Here is a 25,832-nt window from a genome sequence, read left to right on the forward strand (position 1 = left end):
TAGGATGCAGCTCTCTTTAACAAAGGTTTGGGTGCAGAAACTGGCCATGAGTAGGCTGGTTAGGCTACCTTGTCAGCCTGAGCTCACCTCTCAGATCAGATAAATATCGCACCAAACCCTTAAGCTGCTTCAGATACAGAATCGCTGATCGACAGCCATGATAGTGAAACCCAGTCACGCCGCAGTCCAAAAGGTGAGCGGAGGAAGACAAACGATGCCACAGGAAGTGTAAAAATCCCCCGAGTGGGGGTGGTGTCAGTGGCTACCTCGGTAAACACCGAGCAGAAGCACCAGGAGCAGATTAAGTGAAGCATCCTGAGCTGTTTATCGATATCCTGCCCAACACCTCGCAGGGTGCTCACTTTTACAACAACATACGAGCGCTGTGTCCAGGCCAGAGGGTCCCGCATTAGTTTGTTCCCTGCCCGTCGCAGAAGATTGTGAGCAGGCACACGTCCGCTCCTCCACAAACACCACACAGCTGACTTTGTTTATCCATGAAGGCTGCAACCAGGCACACGGGGCAGACTCTGCAGCCACCGTCTTAACGCTGAGCCGCGGAAAAACAAGGAGCAAACCAAAAAAAGGAGAACAACAATCATTTTAAAAGCACTGATATTTATTAAGTCATCTCAGTACTTTCAGACTGAAGCGTCTTACTCAGGCTCCGCCCTTAAACCCGCCTAGCTTAGGTCCTGTGCCCCTCCCCCCCCCACCCAACAGGCCTACTGAGTGTGTCACAGAGAAGAATTCCAACAATGCAGCAGCTCCGGTACAGAAAAACGTCATTAGAGTTTATCCCTTCTGGCCGTGGCAGGTCCACCCAACAAAACGTGCAGTGCACAAGACGAAAAGCTTGAGCGCTGTGACTTTAATAAAGCGAACAGCATGCATTGTGGGAAAGATAGAGCTACCCTAGTGAGGGGTCAACTAATAAAGAACGGCTTGTATACAAAAACCAAGCCACTTCTTTTTGGGTTTAATGGCCGTAAGACAAACAAGTGAATAAAATTTTCTGGGAATTACCAGAAGAGCTAAGACAATCTTAGTAACTTTTACTTTCATCTTTACAGCAATGATAGCTGTCAACAAAGCGGGAGCTTCATAAAACAACTTAAATCACAGCACCATCAAGGAAAATCCCTTCCAATTATTTATTTGTTCCTATGTTTGCCTTATTGGCAAGTGTAATCTCACAGGAAACAAGCTTTTGTGTGGGCTAATCACTTGCTAATCCATCCGTGTGTGTTGCACCACATCCGACATCCAGATCCTAGTGTGATCCTGGTGGCGAGAGTGAATGAGAGGTCATTGACCACAATGCGGCAATGTCAAAGCGGTCAGAGGGACGGGGACAAGTCCAGTGAGCAGAGCAGATTAACGGACCGAGACCGGGTTGTTTAACACGAATGCCAGGAGCTCAACCACTAACAAAGTGAGCGCATTGTAAAGCAAGCAGGTGCCTGGAACACCACACGCGCTGTTTTCTTACATTTAACCAAACATTAGCTCTGGTTAGAACACAGTAGTGTGCACAACAGTGCGCACGCACGTTAACGGTGAAGGATGAAGACGAGCGTTTAGCAACATTAGCCATAAAACATCCCTCTCAGTGCCATGTGTTTCTCAGGGCTTAATCCAATGATCTTAGCGTGTCAGCTGCTACACACGTGTTCGGCAAATATGCTGCCTTTGACGTGTGACACGGACCAAGACTGTGGTCGGCCTCCTGCTAGCGGGGGGCTGAACGCCACCCACCTTCAATTCATATACAGAAATCTGGTCTTTCACATGTCTCATGTGTGGGTGGGACCGTGTAAAGGCCCGTTTGTGATCCCATTCATGTGACTGTTGGAGGCAGATTTAATCCCAGCAGATGTACAGGCGTGTGTGTGTGTGTGTGTGGTGTGGTGTGTGTGTGTGTGTGTGTGTGTGTGCTGTGTGTTTGCATGTGACAGAATTTGACTTGATGGATAGAACTTGCGCACACGACACGGTCTAAAACTGATGAGCTGCATGTAATGTTTTCAATCAAGAACTATCATCATTCTTAATAAATCATTTTCACCATGTTGTGATTTAGGATTAAGATATGCAGTTTATTGTTTTTTAAATGATCTGTTATTTGCTTCGCTTATTTGATGTTAATGATTTACTTTGATATATAGTAATAATTAAACTTGCAACAAATATAAGACTTTCACTAAATTATTTTCATTTAAGTAGAAAACGGCCATTAATTAGACATTCCATCTTCACACAACGCAACATTAAAGTGTCTTCCTTCATCTAGAAACTGAAACCTCTTCATTAAACTCTATCATTGCTGTTTAAAGCTTTTGGCCTGATTTGCTGACAGCTACTATTGGCTCATAAACTGAAGCACAAAGTCCAGATGTAACAGCGATCTCAGATTTAAAGGTCTTAAAACTGACCCTAAATGATTAGTAAGATATTAAACTCACCAAGGTTACAATTACCCGAAGGAAAAAAATTAATATTCAAACTTAAAGCAGAAAGTCCATGATACCAACTGGTGAGTATGAGGGATGGTATCTTTTCCAGGCTTGTTATGTTATGGGTTGTTAGCTAGAGAGCCCAGTGCTGCTGATGGTCCTGAAAGGTTTGAAACCTGAATCCACTAACTGCACAAGCAGCCTTTCCAAGGAAGTGGACGCAGCCGTTTCAGGCATGCGGTTGTTTTAATTCTGGTGCCCTGACATCACTGATAGCTGCTAGTATGAAGGCGTTAACCAACATCATTCCTGGGTGGGAAATGGTTAGCGCGGCTAAACAGTCCTAAGAACTACAAGTAGTTCCTCCCATCAAAATAGAAACTCTACTCTACTCAGAGAATCCCACATTCATAAAAGGCTGCACTCTTTCACACAGCAGTTCATCCAGAGGCGGTCTGTTGATGGCCACAGATGATGCTGCCAGATTTACAGAGTTTACAGTTTACAGAGAAAAGCAAACTGGATTAAATCCAGTATCAGCACAGAGGAAAAATGAACAGTGATCAGCGCATCCTCCACAGCTGCCGACTCAAAAATAGCAACCCTAATAGTCTCCAGGATGGACATTTGATTGCTGAGCCCTTGATGATAATCTATCTCCAAAGCAGGAAGTAATCTGTGATCGCAGGAGATTTGATTTTGGCTGCACTAAATGGTCAAAGGAGAGGTTTGAACAGGTCTTCAGTGACGGAGCTCAACCAGCAGCTAAAAGCCAAGACAAGACCTAAATATGTTCTGGAGAGTGTAAACACGTCTCCCACTTTGCTCTGAGGAAAACAGTGTGAGCAGGCTCTTCATCAGCAGGCCTCTGTTATGGTAACCTCCAAAAACAGCCCTATCAGGAGGAACACTCTGACAAAGTGGGCAGCTTAGCAGCGAGCCCTGCACGAAACATCTGCTCGAACCAAACACAGCGGCAGGAAAACTGCTCTGTCTAGGAAAGGACAACCTTGCGGACGCACTAAAAAAAAAGTGTGAGTGTGGGAGAGGAAAACACGGATACTTCCTGTTGAGGCAGGCGGGACGGAAAAATTCTGCTCATGGTGGCACTGGGTGTTCATCTGGTTTTTTAGACCAAAAAAATAGAACAAGTGTGTTCATCCTGCTGAGCAAGCGGAGCTGCGTGCGTGTGTGTGTGTGTGTGTAATGGATCTGGCAACGCGAAAAGCAACAATTACGTAACAACATCCAATTCGATGAGGGCGTGTGACAACAAATCAAATCTTTGTTTTCAAAAAACATAGAAACGGCGTTCAGAGATAAGCGCGATCCAAATCCCTCCTTCGGACTCAATATGGATCCAATTCCGTCTGCTCCTTGGATCTGCTGTGTTGCTCTGCCGCGGCAGCGTTCGGCGAGCTGCAGTTCAGATTCGAACAGCCGTCGTCGCCGTCGCGGCGTCCTCTCAGAGTTTCCACTCAAACTTGCAATTGCAGAGTGGCAAATCTGGTTTCTGTTTCTAAGCCAGGTGCCAACAAGTCGTGCCCCAACGCATGCGGGCAGCCTGAACAAGCGCGCATCAGTCCTCAGATTGTGGAGTCTTAACGTTCCCGTTCCATTGGAGTTTAGAGTTCAAAACTGCAGCCACTGCGCCAGCTGACGGGTGTCTGGGTCCTGAACGGGTCGGCACCTCCTCCTGGACGACCATCTTGCTGCCAGCTGTGGCACGCTGGGCTCCTGCTACGTCAAATGTGCCCCCATAAGAATGCAGGTGAACGTAGAACACACTGACAAGCTCAGGCAGATTAAGGAGTTAGACAGTAAATTCTTATGTGTAATCTAAACGGTTTCTTAATGGGAGCACTGGTTACTAGAGTGGCTTCATGAAATATTGACTAGTTCAGAGAACTAATCTGCTCTACCCCCTGGAGGACTGTTCAACCACACAGCAACAGAGGCAATGTATGCACCCCCCTGGCCTAATGTCCATCAGCCCTGACAGACAGAAGGACAGGGAGACAGACGGAGGTCAAGCTGATTACGTCCTGCAACCACCGACCAGGCCAGTAATCTTCTAGAGCTGCTCCAAACACAAGCAGCTCACACTTTCGGACACTTTGCTCACGGCGTCGCTGCTCTCTGTTGCCCAATCTCAGCCCTGAAACGGCGTCTCCGAGCTACTGAAGTCCGGACGTGACTAACAGGCCGGCGTGAGAGGACACGACTTTAGCGCACAGGATGAACGTGTTCCGTCAAAACTGAGGGTGGAAGAAAAGCGCGTCAGGAACTTTAAACAATGAACAGAGAGAGGGAGTCCGGATCCCAGCCATCCAACCAGAGAGGGGGGGAGCGAGGGAGAGGGAGGGAAGGTTAGAGCCATCACGCTGCTGGAACATCTCACTGTGATGTGATACATTCAAGGCAGTCAGGGAAAAAAACCAACCTTTTCTGACAACCAATGGATCATCTACATGATCCATCAGCCATTTTGATAGTGTCAATAACAAGAGGGAGTGATGGGATCACGCGTGACCACCGCTCTCTCCCTCTGGCGCTTCAGTGCGTCAGCCGTGTGTTCTGGCCACTGACGGGATCACTCCTACGTCATGACGCCCATCTGCGCCTCAGGCACACAGCATGAACAACCGGGGATCCGAGTATGTCGGCATCAGGCACCAGGCGGTTAGGACTATTGATCACAATTACACAACCACCCCCCCCGGCTGCTCCACACACTCACTAAACATTTCCGGCTGTCATTGACGCACGTTTTTACATGAATGACGCTTAAAGAAAACCCTCCAAAAGCTCTGGAAACAGCCCGGTGGACATGGTGGACATGGTGGACATGGTGTCCGCATGGACCTGGTGTCGGCAGGCTGCCTGAAGTGTGCGGGAACAGAGGGATGGCTCAGCTGGCCTCTCCGACAATAAACAAAGACAGGACTGAAGCCAGCGTGGGCCTTCGTGAAAATACACAAGTGTTTGGGAGAGGCAGGGTCGTGCACCGGATCCTACAGAGATGAGAGGAGGAGGCGCACGTGTACGCCACAGGTTATATCCTAAATAAACAGGGTTCCAAAAGAACAAGGTCCCCGCACCTCAATGGGCGACCACAACCACAATCACCTCTTTGTTCCGGCCACAGTATTTAAAGGCCTCACGGAGGAATTAATTACAATCTGGGAGGACAGTCGTCCTGTGTGCGTTCGCATTCTCCTCCCACTGAGAGATGACGGCCGTGCGTTCTCTCCTCGCCGTTGCCAGGAGGTCGTTTGTGTCATAGAGGGGTTAAAGTTAGACCCGGGTTAGACCTGGACCAGAAGCTCTGGTGAAACACTCAGAGTCCACTTTTATCAACTGTTTTTGGGAATGGCTGGTGTGAGGACCCGCCTTTTCTGCTCCTTCTGCCGCTGGTCTGCAGCTGGAGCTTCCATCATCCCTCAGGAACTTCAGTTGCCGTGGAGTCTTTTAAAGCATTCGTCGCTTATGGAAGCAGAGCACGGACTGAACATGTGCCCTGCAGAGTTCCCACAAGTCTTCCTCGGCCATGTCGGTTTCCCAACATGCATTCTTGTATCTGTATCTGCTCGCCTCCCTCAGGCCTTTCTGGCAGAGGGAAAAGTGAATAAATAATACAAAGGTGTGGTTGGATGGCTGGGATCCTGACTCAGGATTCCATTTCCCTGACAGAGAGCCTGGATGGTGTCTGTTTCTGTTACCTAGCGATATCTTCCAGGAAAGCTGGAACAATCGGACACAAACAGGGCAGAGACACAAACAAAGGGGCAAAGTCGTATTGTTCCGTATCTCCTGAGCGCCGTGGAAACAGACACCAGAGGAGGTGCTCATCACAGATGGTCCAAGGAGAAAAAGGGGGTGGTCAAATTCAGCGTTAGGTCACTGCCACTGGACACTTTTCACGTGTCTGAGGAAGGAAAGTGATGCCAAATGCTTTCCCTGGTGAGGAGGTACAATGTCAACTGTAGAAAATGCCTCCATCAGCAAATGATTAAGGACAGCAAGCAGGAAACAAGCCACAGCAAAGGTGTTCTTGTGTATTACCATACACTGATTACAACGGTTTAATCCCGCACTCGCGCGCAGATTTACATGCTCCAGCGGTCCCAATCACACTTTTAAACAAGGGGTCAAACCGTCTTCATTTATTCTTTCACGACCTCTTCTCCTCGTCTGCGTATCAGGGTCACGCACTCTAAAGAGCTCACCCGTAAATCCTGCAGGTGCTCGCAGGTCAGCTGAAAATGTGCGTAAAAGCAAGTCTACGAAGATTTATTAGACAGGAGAAGGCTCCGGAGGGGGAATGGGAGGGTTAACAGTGTACTTACAACCAGAACTGACGTCCTGACCACTTCTGAGACGCTCTGCCTGAGCTCGGCCGCCGTGCCAGGTTTACCCAACCCCCGCGTAAACCTCCGGGTCTCCTGGTGCGCTGGAGTAGCCATTGTGGCGCACCTCTTCGCATCAATGAGCCTTCAAATCCACGATTGTCAACACAGTTTATAGGAGAATCATCACCGCTTCAGTCGTGTCTCCGATCCCCAGTGGGCACTTCAAAGCCGAGTTGTGTTGCGCCGCACCTATGAGTTGGTTCGCACCTATCCGTCTCATACTTTTCTCCTTTCCACTAAGTTAACACGTGTGGCCAAAACTCAACGCGCTGCCTCCTTCCATACGATTTACTGTTGTCAGAATGGAGTCTCCGACGAGAGGGGTTTCATTGGCCGCCCAGCTACACACAGGAGGTGGATAATCTGGTTGCGTTGTCGGCGCACTCCGCCCATCACCGGTAAAGAGGCCGGCCCACTGCTGCGTGCGCGATAGCTGCGGGGCCCGGACTTTGGACTACTAGCCACAGGTTGAATTGGCGACCGAGTTAATGGTTTCATTTTGCCATTAAAAACTTAGTTTAAAAAATGGATCTAAAAGATCTAAATCACATATCTTGAAATGTTTGTTGAGCATCCGTGGCTCTGTGCCACCTGGACAAGCATCCTGAGAATTATACTTTAATTATAGGAAAGCCTTTGGACGAGTCATTACACATCCTTGGTGTCATAGTTGTTATACTGGCTGAGAGTGATACCCCAAAACCTCTTTAATGGGTAAGAGTAGGACCAAAAGCTCAATATACAGCACACATAACGAGGCTGATGTTTCTAAAGATATCAAAATATTATAGATGTTTCTTCTGTTTTCATCATGCCTGTATGCATACCAAAATTATTATATGTAGTTATTAAGTACCCGAAAATTACATATGGTATACTTTCCGACCGAGTGTGTTGCTTTTCTACTTAACTATTAAAGTCAAAGGTTTTTGAACCATTTATTTTCACTTTTGGTCTCATAACCACTGGTTAAATATCCAGGGCCCTATTGTTTCTAATGTTGATCGCAATGTTCCGCGAGTGCCCCCTAGCGATACATGCGGAGGATGCGCTGCTGTTAAAAACTGGATCAATTGCTCCATCTGCTGGTAAGAGTTGGAATCGCACACCAAGTTGCACAACCATCATAAATGAAGATGCTGCTGCCACTACTACTTTCCATCGAGAGTAATGGCGAACCAGGTCTGAAATATGACGTTTTATTGCTTTCATTTCCAAAGAGCTCTCCGTCTGTCTGGGAAAAATGGCTGCAGTTCCAAGTCAGAACTGAAGTTTTTCCATTTAATTACACTTCACTGCAAAAATCCTGTCAAATGCATATTTCCATTCATTTTGACCCATAAAAAGAATTTGGCAGTTGAGCTCTGCCAGAACTGAAAGTTTCTTCTTTGCTTCACACACACCATCTTTAAAGCTTTCACACTCCCTCCCCCCCAATACAGCGATTATGAATGTCACATTTTAAAGTAGTCTGAGGTGTTTTCGTACAACAAATAAAATAGAAATTGAATATTTACCGGAAACGGCAGCTTCACCTGACCAAACTGTGACTATTCCAAGGAAATTCTTTCAGATTTGCTTTTTTTTTAACAACACATTGTGCTGACCAAAATATGTAGAGTGTTAATAATATTTAAAGGGTTGCCTGTTTAACAGTTTTGACATTTTTCATGGTTATGCATCCCCGTGGAAGCAAAATAGCATTAAAATACTTTCAGACACTGATACAGTATAAATCAGTTTGGCACTAAAGTTGCAGGACATTTTCAAAGCAGCAGTCTTCAATAAATTCAGCGAGTAATGAATAAAAAAACAAAAGCCATGACAATGTGGTGAGAGCTAAACCACCAAGGACAGAACACTGGATCTCAATATGGCCCTGCAGTTAAAGACAACCAATGACATAATGTAAAAATAGACAGGAAGTAGCCGACACTGTTAGAAAAGAGTATAAAATGACATCCTTAAAAAGACGTTTCAGAGTTGGGAGTAAAAAGAGCCAAAAATGTAGTCGAAACCAGCGGACGTGTCACCATTAAAGTGTTTAAAAAAAGCACCATATGTGCATGGCCACATGTACAAATGTTCCACGTATGTGTAGAAAAGAAAAACAGAGTCCATCAGGACAGGACCCGAGACGAGGAGATCCTACTCAGTGAGGCCGAGACTCTTTGTTGCTCGGGCCTCGAGCTCCGCTGGAGCTGAGAGTGGCGCTGCGGATGACCTCCATCCACCTGCAGGCAAAAAAAACCTTCATTAACCCTCCGACGCCCAGAACGCAGCATCACAGGTCACTCAAGACATCGGTACCTCTCAAACGTGTATTCACTCTCCGATCGGAAGTAGTAGATGTGGGACTTGAAATGCAGCTTGAAGACGTAGTCCTTGTGGATGTTCTCGGAGTCTGAGGGAACGCTGACAGAGTAACCCAGCAGAGGAAGGCTGGCCAGGGGGTAATCATCCTGCAGGGGACGCAGGTTTGGTGTCAGCCACTAATACCTCATTTGTTTTACTGTAAAACTGTGAAAGTCTCAAACACAATAGCGGCCAAATAAAATCTGTTAAGAGGAGAATTCAGAGCAGAAACCGTCTGGAAACTCGGATTATGGCACAAACATTTGACATTCTACACTGAGCTGCGACCCGTCTGATCCCAGAGGAGGGTAAACGCTCGCTGGACAAACATGGCCGACGGTCTCACCTGGTGGGACTTGTAGAAGAACAGGCTGAAGTTGGTGAAGACCACCCACAGCTTCTGCCAGCCGTTGCTGTTTTTGAACTTCCTCAGCAAGTTTCCCGACAGCTGATTCTACAAAGACGGAGAAAAACCGTGAGTTCCACGCAGAAAGGCCCGTTTAAACAGATGTAAACAGATGTTACTGTGGATATCCTGTATGTGACTGTCAGTAGTCCTGTGTGTGGTATTTTAAAAAGGTTTATTCAACTCCAACCAAATTGTGATGACATTCTAGCCTTACTTTAACAGCCCCTTTATCACATACAATGTTCTACAGTTGGAGCTTGGACAATAAATTTCATTTCCTGTTTTTAAGGATAAAACTGACTCAAGTATTATTAATCTTAAATGTTTGAGGCCCCACGTGTACATGCTGTCTGTAAACACAGGGCCTCTCCTTTACCTCGACACTCCTGCAGGATTCACTAAAGGAGAGGCTCTGAACACGGTACCAGCAGATTACAGACAGAGGCACTGCTCCCTGGCCACTGGGGGGCCCCAGCAGGGGGGCCTTATTCCCCCTGACTGGACTAGGGTCCTCTACCGTGGAGCAACGCACAGACGCGTGGTGAGGTGGGAGGAGGAGAGAGAAAGAGAAACAACAGACAGGGAGGGAAGGACAGAAACACAGACTGAGTAGGTGAAACACAGGCATGCAGTGGCAGGCTGGAAAAAAATCTAAATTAAATTAAATCAAATTTTAAAAAGACGGGTGACGGTGTGTCCAGGCAAAAGGCTGTGAAGAAGACAGCGTTACAGAAGGAAGAGCAGAGCTAGATCAGATCAGGATACGCCGTGTTAGGGTCAGATGAGGACGTTACGCACATCTACGTACTGCTCTATTTCTCTTTATATTCACAGATGGTCGGAGATTTCAGATCGGGAAGAAAGTAAAAGACCACGAAGGAAAAAATTGTTCTGTGTGGAGATCGGGACATTACTGGAAGCCACGAGAAACGGTATCCTCGCTGCAGCTGCAAAAACTCACGCCACCAATATTGGTTTGCAATAAAAAGGCATAAAGAGTTTAAGTTTGTGTGGATGAGACATTTTATGCAGAGGCTGAAATCTGAGCCAAGCGGAGCCTCGTCTGTGGCACCGGCTGGTCTGTGGGTTCAGAAACCCAAACTTCAGACACAAATATGGACGCTCCAAAATCCTAGCTTACATCTCAGAGTTTGGAAAGGAAAGAGTTAAATTTGTGCGTCTGATTAAACACGAGCCGGTCAGCAGAGGAGGATACCGATTCCACAAAGATAACCCAGGTGATTTAGGATAGAGCAGAGGATCGGACACAGCGACAGGACACGGCGAGGCAGGAGGGGAGGAGCAGGGCCGGGCTTTGGTTGGTACCTCCACAGCTACGCTAAAGTCCACCATGGACACACTGGTGTTCCTGTGCCAGCACACGTGCACCATGGTGTTACCACGGTGAGGGGCGGGCCTCTCCAGTGAGGTCTGCGACGCCGCCGTCTCGTCCTCAGACTCCGCCTCCACTGCGGAGTCCTCGGGGCATTCTGGGAAAGTCAGGAAGCCGTTACTGCTCAAGAATTCAGAGGGTGATGAGGGCGAGAATCAGTCATTGGGGGGTCAGACCTAGCTGCATGTTGCTGCCATCCCAGCGCTTTTTATCCCAAATTTTGACACTTACTTTATCGTCTGTTTGTTTTCCACTTCATGGAAGAGAGTATAAACGACAGTAAGGTACAGCTTTCATTTGTGCTCTAACTTACTGCTTCCGCTCAGACTGCTGGTCAGAAGGTCCGATGAGAGCCCGTTGGTGGTTTTTGCCGTCTCTATGGCCACTCTGATGTCCTCCATCCACTTCTGCATCTCTGCCAGAGAGCTGGAGTGCAAAACCAAGCAATTACATTCAGATAGAATACAAGATAATATAACCATCAGGTTTTATTTGAGAAACAAGGACAAATGGTATAAAACCCACTAAAAGAGAGCAAAACTAAAAATACAACACTTTAGTAACCTATTTTTATTAGTTTAGCGGAAAGTCTCCAGTCAAAATAGAGGTCTTTGCTACCGTCTACTTTGTATATTCCAGCTAATAGCAGGTCAAACCAGTGAAACCATTTTAGTCAGTTGACATCCGCCCTGGTATTTTTAACTAAAATGATCAAATGGATTGTTCGCAATCATCGAGAAAATGTTTGATGTTCATAAAAACCAAACTTGGGTGGTTTATTTTGGTGAGATCACGTGCGTTATTGTTGGTTGTGGACTTGGACTCACTGTTGATAACACAGGTCATGTGACACACCACAGAAGTAAAGTTTCCCACTCGCTGCCTCCAGCCTGTTCTCTTATTCTCACAGTGACAAACAGCCACATTCCAAGCATATAAAAAACAACAAAAGCTGGTCTCTTCTCCTAACAGGAACACTTTATTTAAAGCACGCAGCACATCAAAGAGAACTTCCGCTCATCTGAAACAGCGCGGCAGAATAAATGCACTCAGGCAACCACTTTGCAGTCATTTTCAGCTGAAGTACAAGGTGTCTGTGCACAGAGGATCGCTGCTCCTACCTCGCCGCCACCACCACCGACTGCTGCTGGCCGACCAGCGTGAAGGCGTGTGGAACGCCCCACTCATCCTCGCTCTCTCTGATCTGCAAGAGGAACATGGGCCGACACGGAAAAAACATTACAGAACAGCGGGATCTGGGGCAGCGTGGACCAAAATAGGGAGGGAAATGATGGGGGGGGGGGGGGGGGGTTGGTCCAGGGAAAACGGCTGAGGAGGGGAGCAGTTCAGTTCAGCGGAGGCAAACTGGTGACAGCTGCTAAGAGCACTTCAACAGAGAGACACAGCACTTACTGTCATGCCGTGGAGAGGTAGCTGCCCGTGCACTTTAAACTGATTGGTCGGCATCATCCCTCGACTCGTATAAAGAATGACGTCATTAAACTGACAGAACGCAGCGAGAGAGAGAGAGAGAGAGAGAGAGAGAGAGAGAGCGAGAGAGAGTGACAGTTCTTCAGTCTGATTTCTGTTTCAAGCATGAATGCATGAATTCAAAGGCAGAAGTCAAATTCAAGTCAAAGCTGCATTTTGGGCAGAGTATTGCCCCCTGCTCCAGTAAACCCAGCACGTCATCACACAGTAAAAGCCCGATTAGTCTTCACTTGAATGAAGTGATTCGATTATCAAAATGAGCTCATCTCAGCGGTACCAGGAAAAACATTCTTTGCTGCAGGCCTTTTCCAGACAGTTTGCTGAGGCAGCCCAACCTGATGAACTCCTGAGAAAGACAGAGCAGGAGAGGGGAACATCGATCAGGCTTCAGTCTGTCAGGACCAGGATGGGTGAAAGTCCCGCCGATCCCTTAACTCACCCGACCGGGGACAACGAGATTGTCGATGCCTGTCAAATCTTTCTTCAGCTCCAAAAGCTTCTGGAAATTCTCCATCTTGATTAGGCTCCCCTGGAGCTGCTCCACCACTTCTGACACGTCTGCCAGAGCAGCTACAACAGCAAACAGACAAAAGAGATTATGGGAGAAGGGCTGCTCAACACAACTGTTCCTGCAGGTATTTGCACTGTTACAGCCGCAGCAGCAGCAGAATGAAGTCTGTTGAGTCCTGATAAGACCCAGAAAAGGTAAGCTGAAATTTGCATTGTGTAGTTTCTGTTGTCGTTTTTAAATAAACAGGTCCGGCCATGTATGCGCAGACCTGTTTACATGAACGTCTTTCATAGGACGTTTAACTCTTTAACATCTCTCAGTTCCGTCCTTCCCGCTGCCCTGAGCGTCGTACCTCTGCAGTCCCTGAAATCCACATGAGTTGCTGGGTAGTGTTTGCACAGGCGCTCCAGGATCTGCTTGTAGTGGATGAGGCGATGCAACGGCCGCAGGATGAAGACATTCAGAGGGATGTAGCAAACCTTCTGCAGCTCAAAGTCCCTGCAGAGGTCCTCCAGGCGGGGGCACGACCTGCACGCCTTCTCCAGCTCTAACAGAGCTTCAGACTGTTTGTGCAGGCTCACCGTCAGAGGCTACGGACAAAGAGTGTGAAAGTTAAAGAGCAGGACTCCATCACTAATGGCAGCAGTTCCTCACCCTCAAGGCTTGGAGGTTCTTCAGCATGACATCACCGATGCGCTGGGAATCTCCTTTAATGTGAGCATTGGATCGTCCTTCCCTGGAAGGCGAGTACAATGTTAACCCACCCAAAAAATAAAATAATGGAAGGAATAATAAATCATGGTAGCAAAACAATTTAATATTCGGATGAGCTTCCCTTAATGCGCAACAATCAGACAATCGTAAATGCTGGTCATTCAGTGATAAAGTGATCCACCAGCAGGGGGCTCCCCTCCTTTCTGCCACACAAGCTGCAGCTTTAATCAGCTGTCATTGGTGGATCCATTCAGCAGATTTCTAAATCTGGGACATTTGAGTAGTTTAGGGATTCCGTCCAACTCTTTAAAGCACTTCGGTGTTGACAGACAGCTTTCCTCGCCTGAATTTAACAGCAGAGGTTTGTCTCTGTGATAGACGCATATAAACACACAGCCACAACATCTGCACACTCATTTGCATGTACTTTGTCTCAAGACCCAAGTTCTAATAGCACTTTCAGTCTTGGTTTAATCATCGACTGTAATAAATGATGAATTTCCCCTCAGGGATGAATAAAGAAAGTTTTTAGTCTGTAATAATAGAGAAAAGGCATAAAACCCAATGTCGGTACGGAGGTCACAATAGTCAAATCCAAAGAGGAAAAAAAGCCTTTTGTGCTGGTTGAATTTAATATGAAAGGTGAAATTTTCTTAGAAAAGGCTGGAACTATCAACCGCATGTCTTGTGTGGAGAGAGAGCGCCAGAGCCTCACCACAGAGCCAGCCTCTGCTCCACCTCCCTGAGAAAACCTGTGTGGAACTTGTGCAGAGGCTCAAAGATGGAGAAGATGCTTTTCTTCAGAGAGTCCGGAGTCGCCTCCTCTTGTCCTACAGCGTTCTGGAACGACTGAGAGCACAAATGCAGATTTTGGTTTAGAGTCAACCCACTGAAAATACTGTCTGGTCTCTGTGATGTGGAACCTGTCTTTTTTGGTTGTATAAATATATTTAAATGAAAGGATGAATTATAATTTTTTTTTTTTTAAAAGGCAATTCATTTGTCTCGCTCTTGTTCTCTAAACCAAAGTCGACTGTGTTTGGCCACGGCCCACGGATGAGAGCTTTGTTTCACTGATGTGATAGAAGGAAGTGGGCTTCAACAAGAAGCAGCACCAGCTGTTGCTCAGATGTCTACACTTCAAATAAGCAGCCGCAGCAGTGTATGGGAGGAGATAAGGGGAAGACGGAGAGCACACACAGCTGAAAAAAGAACATCAGCTAGCCCAAACTTTATCAGATGCATGAAAAGCCCTTTTAAAATGACGCTATGAATAAAGCTGCAGCCTCTCCGTGCATATGGCGACAGACTTGTGATAATGACGTCGCAATTGGATGTTAAAGGAGCACAACGAGACCTTTAATATCCTGTTACATTACATCCACATGCTCGACGCCGATGAAATCACAGGGACAAGGGAGCATGCAGCCAAATCTAAATGACCAAATGATTCATGTTTTCTCCACAGAGAACAGAGCCGGAGCAAACAAATAGGCTGGAGAGAGGATCCCATCTTCTCTTACCACTGTCACCACCTCCAGGTCCTTCACGTAGGTCCGCTCTGTGGTTAGCAGCTCCTTGGCGATGAAGTAGGCCTGGTCTGTGGGGAACCTCTGGAGAAAGATCAAAACAATTCAAATAAGAACACAGACAACGCTCAAATCCGGCAGATGACAGAAAGTCTATTTTAAGCGTTACAAAAGAGGCTTTGAAGCACTTAAAGAGCTCAATAAAATGATCACGCACCTTCCTGCGGACCTCATCCTCATCGTCGGTGCGGATGCTGCCGGCGTCATTGAGAAGCGGGCTGGTGAGCGGGGACGGCTGCCTGCCGTCTGGACTGTGGCCGCACAACTCTAGCGACTTCTGCCCATTGACCATGCCGTGCGGGTGACAGGCGGACGCAGACAGGCAAGGACTGTTGGACCCTGCTCCTACGTTAGGGTGGGAAACAAAAAAGTGAGTGAAACATGTGAAAACGGGAAGCAGATCTACACTCACAGTCGCCTATTTCAAGTCTTTAACATGTACCAAGTATTAAATGTCAGAGAAGTGCCGAAAATGTCTGCAAATAAATGTAGATCTCTGGTAATAAATGCATTGAAGTGACGTGGATGATCTCATTCACCTCAGCATCAACCAGAATCTGCATCTCCCGTCAGGACATCTAAACTGACGCACAGTCAGTGGTCTTACTTACTGGACGCTGGCTGCAGTCTGCCCACCTCTGCTAATGCTTGGTGTGTCCACACACAGTTACACACACATAAAGAGCTTAATGCACCAACACAACCAGGAGAAAGATTAATACCTACTCTACAGGGAAAAGTATAGAGCTGCAGGGAAGATCAAGGAAAAGGCTAACTACGAGAGGAGAGAACCACACAGGCACAACACACAACACTACACACTCTACAACACTACACAACTACGCAGTAATCCATCCCATAGCCATAATAAACAGTAAACTCTCCCAAGTAGGTAAATCTCACTTCATAAAGGTCTTTATTGACTCTAAAGTAAAATATACACCGTTGAGATGAAGTGAGGCTCCAAAAAAGCAGCATAAAGGTGAGGAGAGAGTTGAGGGATGGGAAAGAGGAAGAGTGAAGGTGTGGATGAGTCAGAACAGAGGTGTGAATTCATGCTTACACACATGTAGTCGACAGATCTTTTCAAGGTTTTCCATGCTTGCAGGATCATGAAAGCACTCAGTGCTTGAGAACTTTTGATATTAATGACAGAAGGTTCCTCGTCAGTTGTAACATCCCATTCTGCAGAGTTTAACCAGAGCGGAACATGTTCAAACGCACGCTGCAGGGCACACACAAATCCCTGACCTGTCAAACCCTCTAAAGCCTAAAACTCATCTTAGAGTTAAACTGTTAAATGGACCAAACTTTGCTCTGAAATCCTTTTAGTATTTGGACAGCTGAGAGTTGGTCCAGCAGGTCTGTGAGCGATGGTTTCCTCACGCTGCAGGGATCCAGCAACGCCCACACAGGAATGCAACCTTTCTTAGATCCGTTCTATCTTTTTTGCTGCCTTGAAATATTCACAATTTTTGTTCCTTGTCAGGAAGCACATGGACCAAATGTCTGCATACTGATCTTTTGATTGATTTGAAATGTCTTTTGAAACCTTTGGAATTTTGATTTTCACACTGCTGCTGTGAGGCAACGTTGCCTAATTTGCATAACAGAAGAATAGGAATAGGAATTATTTAGAAAAATAAAGTAGACAGTGACCTATGAGATGCTGTGTTTGAGGTGCTTCTCTTCTATCTTTTCAGAGGAAATAAACAAGGCTGGATCAGTGCAGAGAGGGAAACGCTGGTTCATGTCCACGGGCTTAAACGAGCAGATGCAGAGATTTAGAAAAAAAAACATCAACAAAAAACTTTCATGCCGACAGATGAATTCTTACACTGGACAAAGACGAAGACAGAAAGAACATAAACGTGATATGGGATAGAATAACATGAAAAAAGTGCAAAAGAACAGAAAAGTGACATAGATAAAAGTGGCTTGTTGATAGAAAACATGCAGTATTGGATGGACTAACTGGTCCCAGTTTGTTGGTCCAGTCAGAACCACTGTAGCATCAGCTGCAGCGGGGGTGTCGCCACCACCAAAAACAGTCTTAATGCTTCCTCAAGTGTTTTATTGCTGACAACTTTCCCCGAAACACGGATCAGATCTGATCTACCTCTGCGTCTTCGTTCCTGGATAATTACTGTCACTAAATAGTGGCAAAGTTTTAAGCTACGCTAGCAGTAAACAATTTAAAGCGCCACCAAACCCTTCAGCGCGTGTTGCTTCAAGCCACTCTCACGATCACCAAATGGCAGTTGCAGCATTCAATGCAATAAATCAAACAAGATGACATGTTTACCAATCAACACCTACAGTGTCGGCACTGGCGCTGCAGTTGCACGCGCACGGATGCTCAGCCACGTGCAGAATTTTAACACTTCCATCACTTTCACAGAAAACACGGTGTATAGGATTCCATAAGGCATCGGGGACGGAGAGAACAAACCAAGCAGGAGGTTGTGCTCCAAAGCACGAGGAAGAGTGGAACTCTACCAACGCATTCTCCTCAAATCAGTCTTAAGTTACAAACTGGCACAAAAGCAGCCGCCAATCCTCTGCAGTTTACATTTGATACAGCGTGAAATCCTCACATGGCACTTACGCAGGGTCATTTCTGCAGAGCTCCGGGAAAAACATCCGCTCAAAAAACATGAGAACCCCTGTGATACGATTTTTTAAGGGGGTCACAGAAAGCGTGATTTCAGCAGATGGAAAGACACAATTGTCCTCCGACAGCCTCCGTTTCTAATCTTTGAGCACTAACAGTTGAAAATTTGGCCCCCTTCCTCATCACTGAGCACATAGCATCCTTCCTCGTCCTCCTCTTCGTCCAGCTGGAGACTGCCAAAGGAAAACCTGCTCCTGGGGATGGAGGAGGCAAAACTGGTTTCCACTGGATTCCCTGACATCTGCGGACTGCTGCCCCTGTTAAACTCTGCTTCCGACTCACTGGACTCTGACCCACTGGTGGTGCAGCAGTCATTCATTTGAACCCCTCCCACATGGGGGCCACCAGGATGACCTTTTCGTTTCTGCCCGGGACCGGTTCTGGGCCTGCCCGGGGCCGAGAGCCCGTTGGCCAACATCCGGCGTTCCAGAGCCGCCATACGCTCGGCACGACTCAGGGTGGGGCGGCTCTCCTGCCCTCTGGAGGATGCCCCCTGGTTTGGGCTGGTGTCAGAGAGGGGACGCGCCGTGGGCAGCTTTTGAAAACGAGAGGAGCGAGTGGGGAGGGGAGAAGAGCGGCCGTCGTCCAAGTGAAGGGGAGCAGAGCTGCAGCCGTTCTGTTCGGAATAACTGTAGGAATCCAGCGCAGGCGCTGCAGTGCCTGAACGGGGCTGTGGGGGCGTCAGGGGACCGCTGCAGTGCCTCTCTCTGTTACGGAGGTCTTGTTCAGCGATATTGGACTGGACAGGACTTTGATACGATGGAGAGTCTTCTAACTCGCTGGTCACGTTGGATAAATGCTGAGATGAGGGCCGTATCCTACCCACGCTGTCAGAACCAGACCAACGTACCACCTGCTCCCTGTAACTGTGGTTAAATCTGCCGGGCCGGTCCTGACCTGCGTTATATTCAACACTGACATCACCGTAGTCAACGTAAGAGCTGTTGAATGTGGACGCCAAAGATGCTGGACCTGTGCTCTGGTGTTCTAGGTGGGTCTGCCGCGCCGAGCCCCTTTTCCCGTCCATCCTGGACACAGAGCCCGTTCTGTCATCGTGGCCGTTTGTCTGGTGCAGGGGGCTCGCCCTAGCGGTCCGCGATGAAGAGGGGTCCGCACTCACCAACGCAGACTCCTTCCAGTGCCGCAGAGGAGGCGAATCAACACCAGGAGCACCAGTCTGACAGAAAGACACCAGAAGAGTTGTTAATAGAACTGGTGTGATTGCTGATCACAGTACACAACACACACATGTCGATGTGACGTGTGCACTATATTTAAGTGAGGGTTAAAGAACAAAGCTGCAGAACAAAGTGGAGGTGAACAGAAGTATCTGTGCTATCCCTCTGTGACTCTGCATGTGTTATTCCTGCAGTAAACATGGTGCCCAAATGTCACAACTGGGATAAATTAAAGAAACGTTAAAGTATAACTAGAGAAAATGTTGATGTGAAACAAGAGAACTACGTACAGTATGTATAAAGTGAAGCACCATTTTATGACCATAATGGGGATTTTAAAGGACGAGTTTACCCAGACAAAAACATTCTGTTCTTTTCCACTCGCCCACATGATGATAAAAGTGGTATTTCTCTGTCCAAAAAACATCACTGAAAACAAACAGAACTCACTTGCAACATTCTCAGAGTCTATTATGATGCCTTAAAATTAGCTGCTCCAGTGACAATTTCATCCTATAATTTATTTAACAATCGGTTATTTCGTGTCTTTTTCACATTCGTCTTTAGTCTCAGAGCTCCTGGAGTCGAATGAAAAAGGTGTGTGGAGAACTGAGATGGAGCTGGGTTTGAATAGACGCCCCCAACGCCTCTGTACACTGCTGCAAAGCTGCAGAGAAACGTCCCCCGGTGATCAACACGGTCTGAATTTTTCAGATTTAAATAAACCACAGATGCACCAAAACCAGAGCAACTCACTTCTGTTGGCACACGATGGCGTGGAGAAGGCAATGGCGAGAGACGGCTGTTAAACTGGACCCGGCTGTGTTTCCTGTCAGACCCAGTGTTGACTGTCAGTGTCAGACAGGCTGAACAATCTTACCTAAAGTATCAAACTACTGCTTTTACCTTTCAAAGGGGATTTTTTTGAACTCAGACTCCTTCACGTAGTCAATCACCTGCTTCTGCGTGCGGCCGCTGCGGGGAGAAGTAGAGGGCGGATCATAATGAGCTATTCTGGGAAGGCTGGGGTAGGCTGTTAAGTACTGGGAAGACTCCTGACAGAGCAGCTTTACTGGGGAAACGCTCTCTACCTGAACCTGAAGGAAGAGCCTCGCGTGAAGAGCACGGGTTTAGGCTTGCGCTTTGGTTCCTCATAGAGGCGAAAGAAGGCGTGATATTCCACACAGATCTTCCAGAAGACCTTACAGCAGTCTCTGCTGGCCATCAAAAACTCCAGCGTGTCTTGATATGAACTCTGCAGGAGACAAAACCCTCAGAAAAAGCAAACGCATTCTGCATTTACCACGAGGTTCTGGGGGCTCACGTTCAAATCAGGCCGCAGCTTGATGAGGAAGCGTTTTCTCTTGAAGCTCAGCTTACGCACTTTCGCCCAGTTGAAGGAGTTAATCTTTGTGTGACCCTGCGGCGATTTAAAATGGTTATTTTTCGATGATACAGCACATTGCACTCATTCCACCAAACGTGTGTGTTCGGTAATGACCTCCAGACCCTCACGACTGACCTGAAATACTAGAACGCCCGTGTGCGCCACAGTCAGGCTGAGCCGCGTCCCCTCCCGATCCTTGGCCGGATGGAGGCGAATCCCATACATCTCCAACCTGCGTGCAACTTCGAGCAGCTGATAGTCCGATTCTGCTGGTGTTTGGCCTCTGGCGACACAAAAACAGCAGCCAAAGAGTGGTTAAGCCATACCTGCAAATAAAAAAATGCTAATCCCGTTTCCAGGCTTTAACACTCTGAATCAGTGAGCGTAACCTGTCGCATTCATTAACCTCTCACTGCTTTTATTTTTTAAAAGACATAATAAATCCTGGCTTATCATCCAGCTGAGCTTCTTACTAATTGAGGTGAAAGACCGAGTCTGAGCCGGAACGTGTTTTTGAATGTTTATCGGAGGTTTCGCGGCAGCGGTTGAAGGTTTGGGAGGAGCAGCCAGCACTGACTAACTTCTCTAATTCATATTACCGATAATCCTTCCCAGTTTCTGTGTGTGGTACTTAACAACAGATTGAACTCAGCATGTCGTAGCCTCAAGGCTGTGCATCTCTGAGGTGATGGGATTAGCTTGTTTAGCTTGTTTTCAAATTTGGGCAGCGATCATGACTTTTCCCTACACAGCAGCGTGGGGCAGCATGTTCAATCAATGGAAGAGCAGTCGCCAAAGATAAAAGTTTAATAACGTGCTTCATTTCACTCAGAGTCTTGCAGCAGGCGTGCGAAGGCAGGAGAGTTTATAATTCATTATCCGAGCAGACAACTGCAGCTGCAAGTCAGCGCTCGGTCTGTTGGAGGATTTCTCAGGTGTTTTTGTGCTAACATTTTTTTTAAAATAACAAATGAAACCCTTTCATTTAAGGGTTAATTTTCCAGCTGTGTTATTCATAAAATAAAATGAAACAACTCTCCTGTTTATGGGAATAAATATATTCTGCTTCAATGACCTCAAAGAAATGTGAGCCTGCATTAAATAAAAGCCTTTTTCAAGCTTGACAACGCTTCAAGAAACTCACATGTGCCTTGAGTGAAAATCCATTATCTTGTCAATCAAAGGCATCTGATCTGGGATGTAGTTGTTGTTGAGTAGGTGTGACCGGCACTTACTCTCTTCAAAATCCCCAATCTCAGCTGTAAACAGAAATAAAGTTATTATTTCACACCAAAATAAAGAAAATTGACCGTTTCCAGGGGCAAAAGGGGTGCGTAGAGTTTTTTCTTTAGATGAAGAGTTAGCAGAACACTCAGCAACCAACAGAAAAATCCACTCTTGTTGCCCCAGCAAACGTCGGCAGCGGAACAGCTGAGAGGAGGACAAGAGTTGTGATAATATGTGTGTAGCTATGCGCACAACAGGTGGAAAACAACACAACACAACACAACATCACACGCCATCAGTCACAGAAATGTGACCAGACCCAGACAGATGTAATGTCTTATTTATGTCAGCAAGTGGAAGCTCTGCTGTTCAGTTTTGTCTTTCAATTTAATTCTCATCAAGCCCTTTTTGTCATCCTTTGTTTCAGTCTATAATCATAAATATGGCCCAAGGATATCTGAACACCACCACTGGTGTGGTGTTAGTCACATGGGCACCGCCACCTGCTGCACTGCATCTTATGCAGGCAGACATTTTGGAATCGCTTTATTCCACCTACGGTAAATCCCAACTTTCTCACCCTGAGCACAGCACATAAATGCACCACGCCCCATCTGTTCCATTTTAATTCCGACTTCCAGTGGTCTACTAAACACAGCACAGTTTAGACTTGCCATCTTGCAGGTATGGTAAGACTGACAGAAGATAGCAGCGCTACCTGGAACTAGCACACCAAGTTCGCATCTGCTACCTATTTCTACATGTGGTTGTTGCAGCTGTATAGTATTCCTTAGACACAGGATAGGTTATTCCATGTGCAGCGGTTGTTCTGCAGGAGTGACGCAACATTGTGGACCGTAGCAACACACAGATAATCAATACGTGAGGCGATACTGCGTCACATGACAATGTTTGCTGATGAACTGTGTGTGAGGGAAACGGTAATCTCGCCGGTCAACTCTGTGGTCTCTGGAGCCGAATGAGAAAACACCTCTGAGGTACTCACACTGGACAATATGGGAGACCATCAGCGCCGCACTGGTGTCATTACAAGTCAGACGTCCAGAGGAAATATCCTGTTTGATCTGGAGGGCAAACAGGTACCTGTGCACAAACACAAACCATTTTCTGAGAGTCAACAAGGATGTTTTTATGCTGGAGGGACAAAAAAGGAGATATGGGACCAGAAGAGCCATTTTAAGAGTGAGAATTTTACAGGAGACAACACATGCAAGTTACCCCAGTGTCACATTCTCTCTTTTAGGCAATGATAAGCTAAGAAAAACCCTTTAATGAGGGAAATCCTGCTGTGATCAGCTCAGCATTGCACAGCGGAGTCAGTGAATACAGAACAATGTTCCCACGCTCATAACGGAAAAAAGTGTTTTAGCCCTACTTTATCTGAATTAAGCCCCACTGGCCAAAGCAGACAAAACATTCAAACTGTGTACATATAACAAAGTTAAAGTGTGTCCACTGTGCCCTGGATATTTCAGTTGAAATGGTTTGATTAAATATTACCAATTCTGGATTAACAAAGCAATCAGCTCTTAGGTCTCCAGCAGGACAAAAAGTGCACAAAACCAGCCGTTACAAAAAAGGGAAATGAGAAAGCGAGAGCAGAGAAATCTGTCTTTAGCTCCTTGCCAATCTGCAGAGAGCTAAATCAGAAAAACGGCATGTAGAGTGTGCAGCTGAGGAGCCCATCAATCTTTTAAAAGCACATGTTTCATTCATGCTTTTACAATAGGTTGGTGCCATGTACACGGTCACCGACATCCTGAGACGCTCGGAGCTCACCTGGTTAACTCCTCCAGGAGCTGAGCGTGATCTGGGGGGAAGAACTTGACGGCAAACCTCAGGATTGTGTGCTTGGGCCCTGTAACGTAAACAGCAGCAGACATTTTATAACAAATAAATAAGTGCAAATATGCATAACATATACAATTTCTAGTTGCTTTTCTTGAGGGCTCATTTTTGACGGTGACTGTGCTGCTGTACTTACGTCTGAGCTGTTTGATTATGGGCTTGATGTGGTCCAACCAAACCTGTGGGGGAAAAAACACAGGAGGGGTTTGAACTTATTTTTCATTGATTCTGAGGTGGTTTTCTCCTCCTTTATCTCACTATTATCTTTTGATGGTTCTGAAACTCCAGGCCAAAGTAGTCCCCCTCGATGAGGTTCATGTGGGAGCACACCAGGTCCAACAGCACCTTGCCCGAGGCTTTTTGCTGTGAACAGAGGAAAAACAGTGACAAAGGAATCTAGCTGGGACAACTGCCATCTCGGGTTTTCTGACGGTGCACAGTATCCGTTTCTGTCCCGGCAACACGACCTGCCTGACATTCACATTTTATTAAAAACAAAGGACATCTGACCCTCAGGAGACCCGGGCGTAAGACGGGGACAGAAAGGAGCAGCAACAAACAAAAGAGCCCTCGTTTCTCGGCCTGTCTGAGCTTGTTGCCTGAGCGAAACAGAACGCAACCCGGTCATTCAGTCACGACTGTCACTGATGACGGTGTCACAGCTCTGGGTCTCCCAGAACCAGACTATGACATCATTCAGTACAAATTTCAAAGCCAGGCTTCACCAAAGACGGTCAATGTGACGAGCTCCAAGAGTGGCAACACAATAACTGAATGAGGGATGAATCGTTACTTAACAGTATCCGAGTTGATGCAGCAATTGCAGAAATGCCGAAATTCAACGGGCAAAACACACCAGGGGACATAGAAAAGATTTAATTTGTTAGCAAATGCTCTCAGGAGGTATTGAGTCAAAAATCACCTCATGCGATGTACAAATTTGCAGACGCGTGAAGAAACAGCCAATTTCTTCATTTGAGTGAAATAAATCCATCACAGCAGGTCACATTGTTTATGCTCCTCATTATTAAGGTAATAATAAGCCAAACGCATGTTTTGTGACACAACTACCACTAAAAAAGGATGCAAACACATTCAGGCCAAAATACGAGATAGATGTAATAAATGTTAGCGATTTTCCGTTCCTCAGCTATTAATGTCCAGAGACAACGACCCCCGCCAGGCCTTTCTGTCTGGCTCCTTCCTCGTGACTGGTTTGCACCATAATGTGTTACACAATGTGTTTATAGTTGGAGTCGCCCCGGCTGGAATAATGATCCACAGCCGGCCTCTGATTATGTTTCTGCGAAGCAGGTTCTCCTTGATTTCTTTGCACAAAAGGACAGGGAGGTGCTAAGACACTCAACTGAAATCCTCTCTTCATTTGCCAAAGTTGGGGGGGTGCCTTTAAATCTTCAAAATCTACAGCACGCAGTGTTGCGAAGGCAAAGAATGAAACTTTCTGTGTTCCCATTAATGCCTAGAAAGTAAAAACCTAAGCTCGGACAGATTAGTGAGAGGGTTTACACATTCACTACCCATAATCCTTCCCAAGTGAGGCTCCAACCCTCATGCCTAGTCCTGCTTGCGTGCAACGCCACCGTCTCTCTGCAGGCTGAGGGGGTGCTTCACCGAAGACCAGCTGTTTCCATATGCAGATGGCACCAGCGAGGGACTCTACGAGAGCCCCGGAGGGACGAATAAGCCAGCGTTTCCTCACAGACGGCTGCAGCTAGCAGACAAAACGGTGTCTTCTGATTCACTGGAACTCTGTCATATCCAGACTAATTCTGCTGTCACGGTGAAGTGACCACGAGTCAGGCAGAGATGGGTAAGGCGGAGGCTGATTGGGGCCAGACGCCACTTGATTAAATGCAGCTGTTGCAGATGGGAGTTATGACGCTGCCATTTGACACTGCTGCAGCCGGCACAATGAGATCCCTGTCCTTAATGACGCGCTGAGATCCACGTAGACAAGCAGCGTCAGTTGGCGCTGCATCAGCTCCAACTTTAGCTGCATGCGGTTTAATTTGCTGAACTGCTGTGCCATGACAGGATCTCTGAGGACCCGGGCCAGATCCTCATATCCCACAACCCTGAAAATCATCTTGCCTCAATAGGTTGCACCGATGTGCTGCAGCCCCCCTCCCCGACCAAAAAAAAAAAA

The 25,832-nt window shown here is 46.8% G+C and overlaps 2 protein-coding genes across 6 annotated transcripts in view; both read right to left on the reverse strand.

Moving 5' to 3' along the window:
• LOC130514501 (dedicator of cytokinesis protein 9-like) overlaps positions 1-7,219 on the reverse strand; it is a 52,463-nt gene extending 45,244 nt beyond the window's left edge. For 3 of the 4 annotated variants that reach the window (XM_057014685.1, XM_057014280.1, XM_057014848.1), the window contains exon 1: positions 6,806-7,219. In XM_057014685.1, the coding sequence (XP_056870665.1) occupies positions 6,806-6,922 (117 nt within the window). In that variant the 5' untranslated portion in view covers positions 6,923-7,219. The remainder of the gene's footprint in view (positions 1-6,805) is intronic. The other variant, XM_057014606.1, reaches the window with a different exon arrangement.
• An 832-nt stretch (positions 7,220-8,051) lies between these two features.
• The window catches only part of LOC130514982 (FERM, ARHGEF and pleckstrin domain-containing protein 1-like), a 33,574-nt gene continuing 15,793 nt past the window's right edge, over positions 8,052-25,832 (reverse strand). Inside the window, exons 3-27 of one of the 2 annotated variants that reach the window (XM_057015055.1) lie at positions 23,924-24,028; positions 23,802-23,844; positions 23,597-23,675; positions 22,803-22,900; positions 21,714-21,828; positions 20,705-20,852; positions 20,507-20,602; positions 20,274-20,437; positions 20,089-20,157; positions 19,939-20,011; positions 18,977-19,181; positions 15,488-15,675; positions 15,265-15,354; positions 14,457-14,590; positions 13,682-13,763; positions 13,380-13,617; positions 12,956-13,086; positions 12,794-12,862; positions 12,439-12,528; positions 12,147-12,229; positions 11,339-11,451; positions 10,009-10,145; positions 9,570-9,677; positions 9,179-9,330; positions 8,052-9,102 (exon numbers count right to left, since the gene is read on the reverse strand). In XM_057015055.1, the coding sequence (XP_056871035.1) occupies positions 9,021-9,102; positions 9,179-9,330; positions 9,570-9,677; positions 10,009-10,145; positions 11,339-11,451; positions 12,147-12,229; positions 12,439-12,528; positions 12,794-12,862; positions 12,956-13,086; positions 13,380-13,617; positions 13,682-13,763; positions 14,457-14,590; positions 15,265-15,354; positions 15,488-15,675; positions 18,977-19,181; positions 19,939-20,011; positions 20,089-20,157; positions 20,274-20,437; positions 20,507-20,602; positions 20,705-20,852; positions 21,714-21,828; positions 22,803-22,900; positions 23,597-23,675; positions 23,802-23,844; positions 23,924-24,028 (2,892 nt within the window). In that variant the 3' untranslated portion in view covers positions 8,052-9,020. Of the gene's footprint in view, positions 9,103-9,178; positions 9,331-9,569; positions 9,678-10,008; positions 10,146-10,958; positions 11,123-11,338; positions 11,452-12,146; positions 12,230-12,438; positions 12,529-12,793; positions 12,863-12,955; positions 13,087-13,379; positions 13,618-13,681; positions 13,764-14,456; positions 14,591-15,264; positions 15,355-15,487; positions 15,676-18,976; positions 19,182-19,938; positions 20,012-20,088; positions 20,158-20,273; positions 20,438-20,506; positions 20,603-20,704; positions 20,853-21,713; positions 21,829-22,802; positions 22,901-23,596; positions 23,676-23,801; positions 23,845-23,923; positions 24,029-25,832 lie in introns of both variants that reach the window. The other variant, XM_057014985.1, reaches the window with a different exon arrangement.

This window comes from Takifugu flavidus, chromosome 1, assembly GCF_003711565.1.
Source record: "Takifugu flavidus isolate HTHZ2018 chromosome 1, ASM371156v2, whole genome shotgun sequence".
NCBI lineage: Eukaryota > Metazoa > Chordata > Actinopteri > Tetraodontiformes > Tetraodontidae > Takifugu > Takifugu flavidus.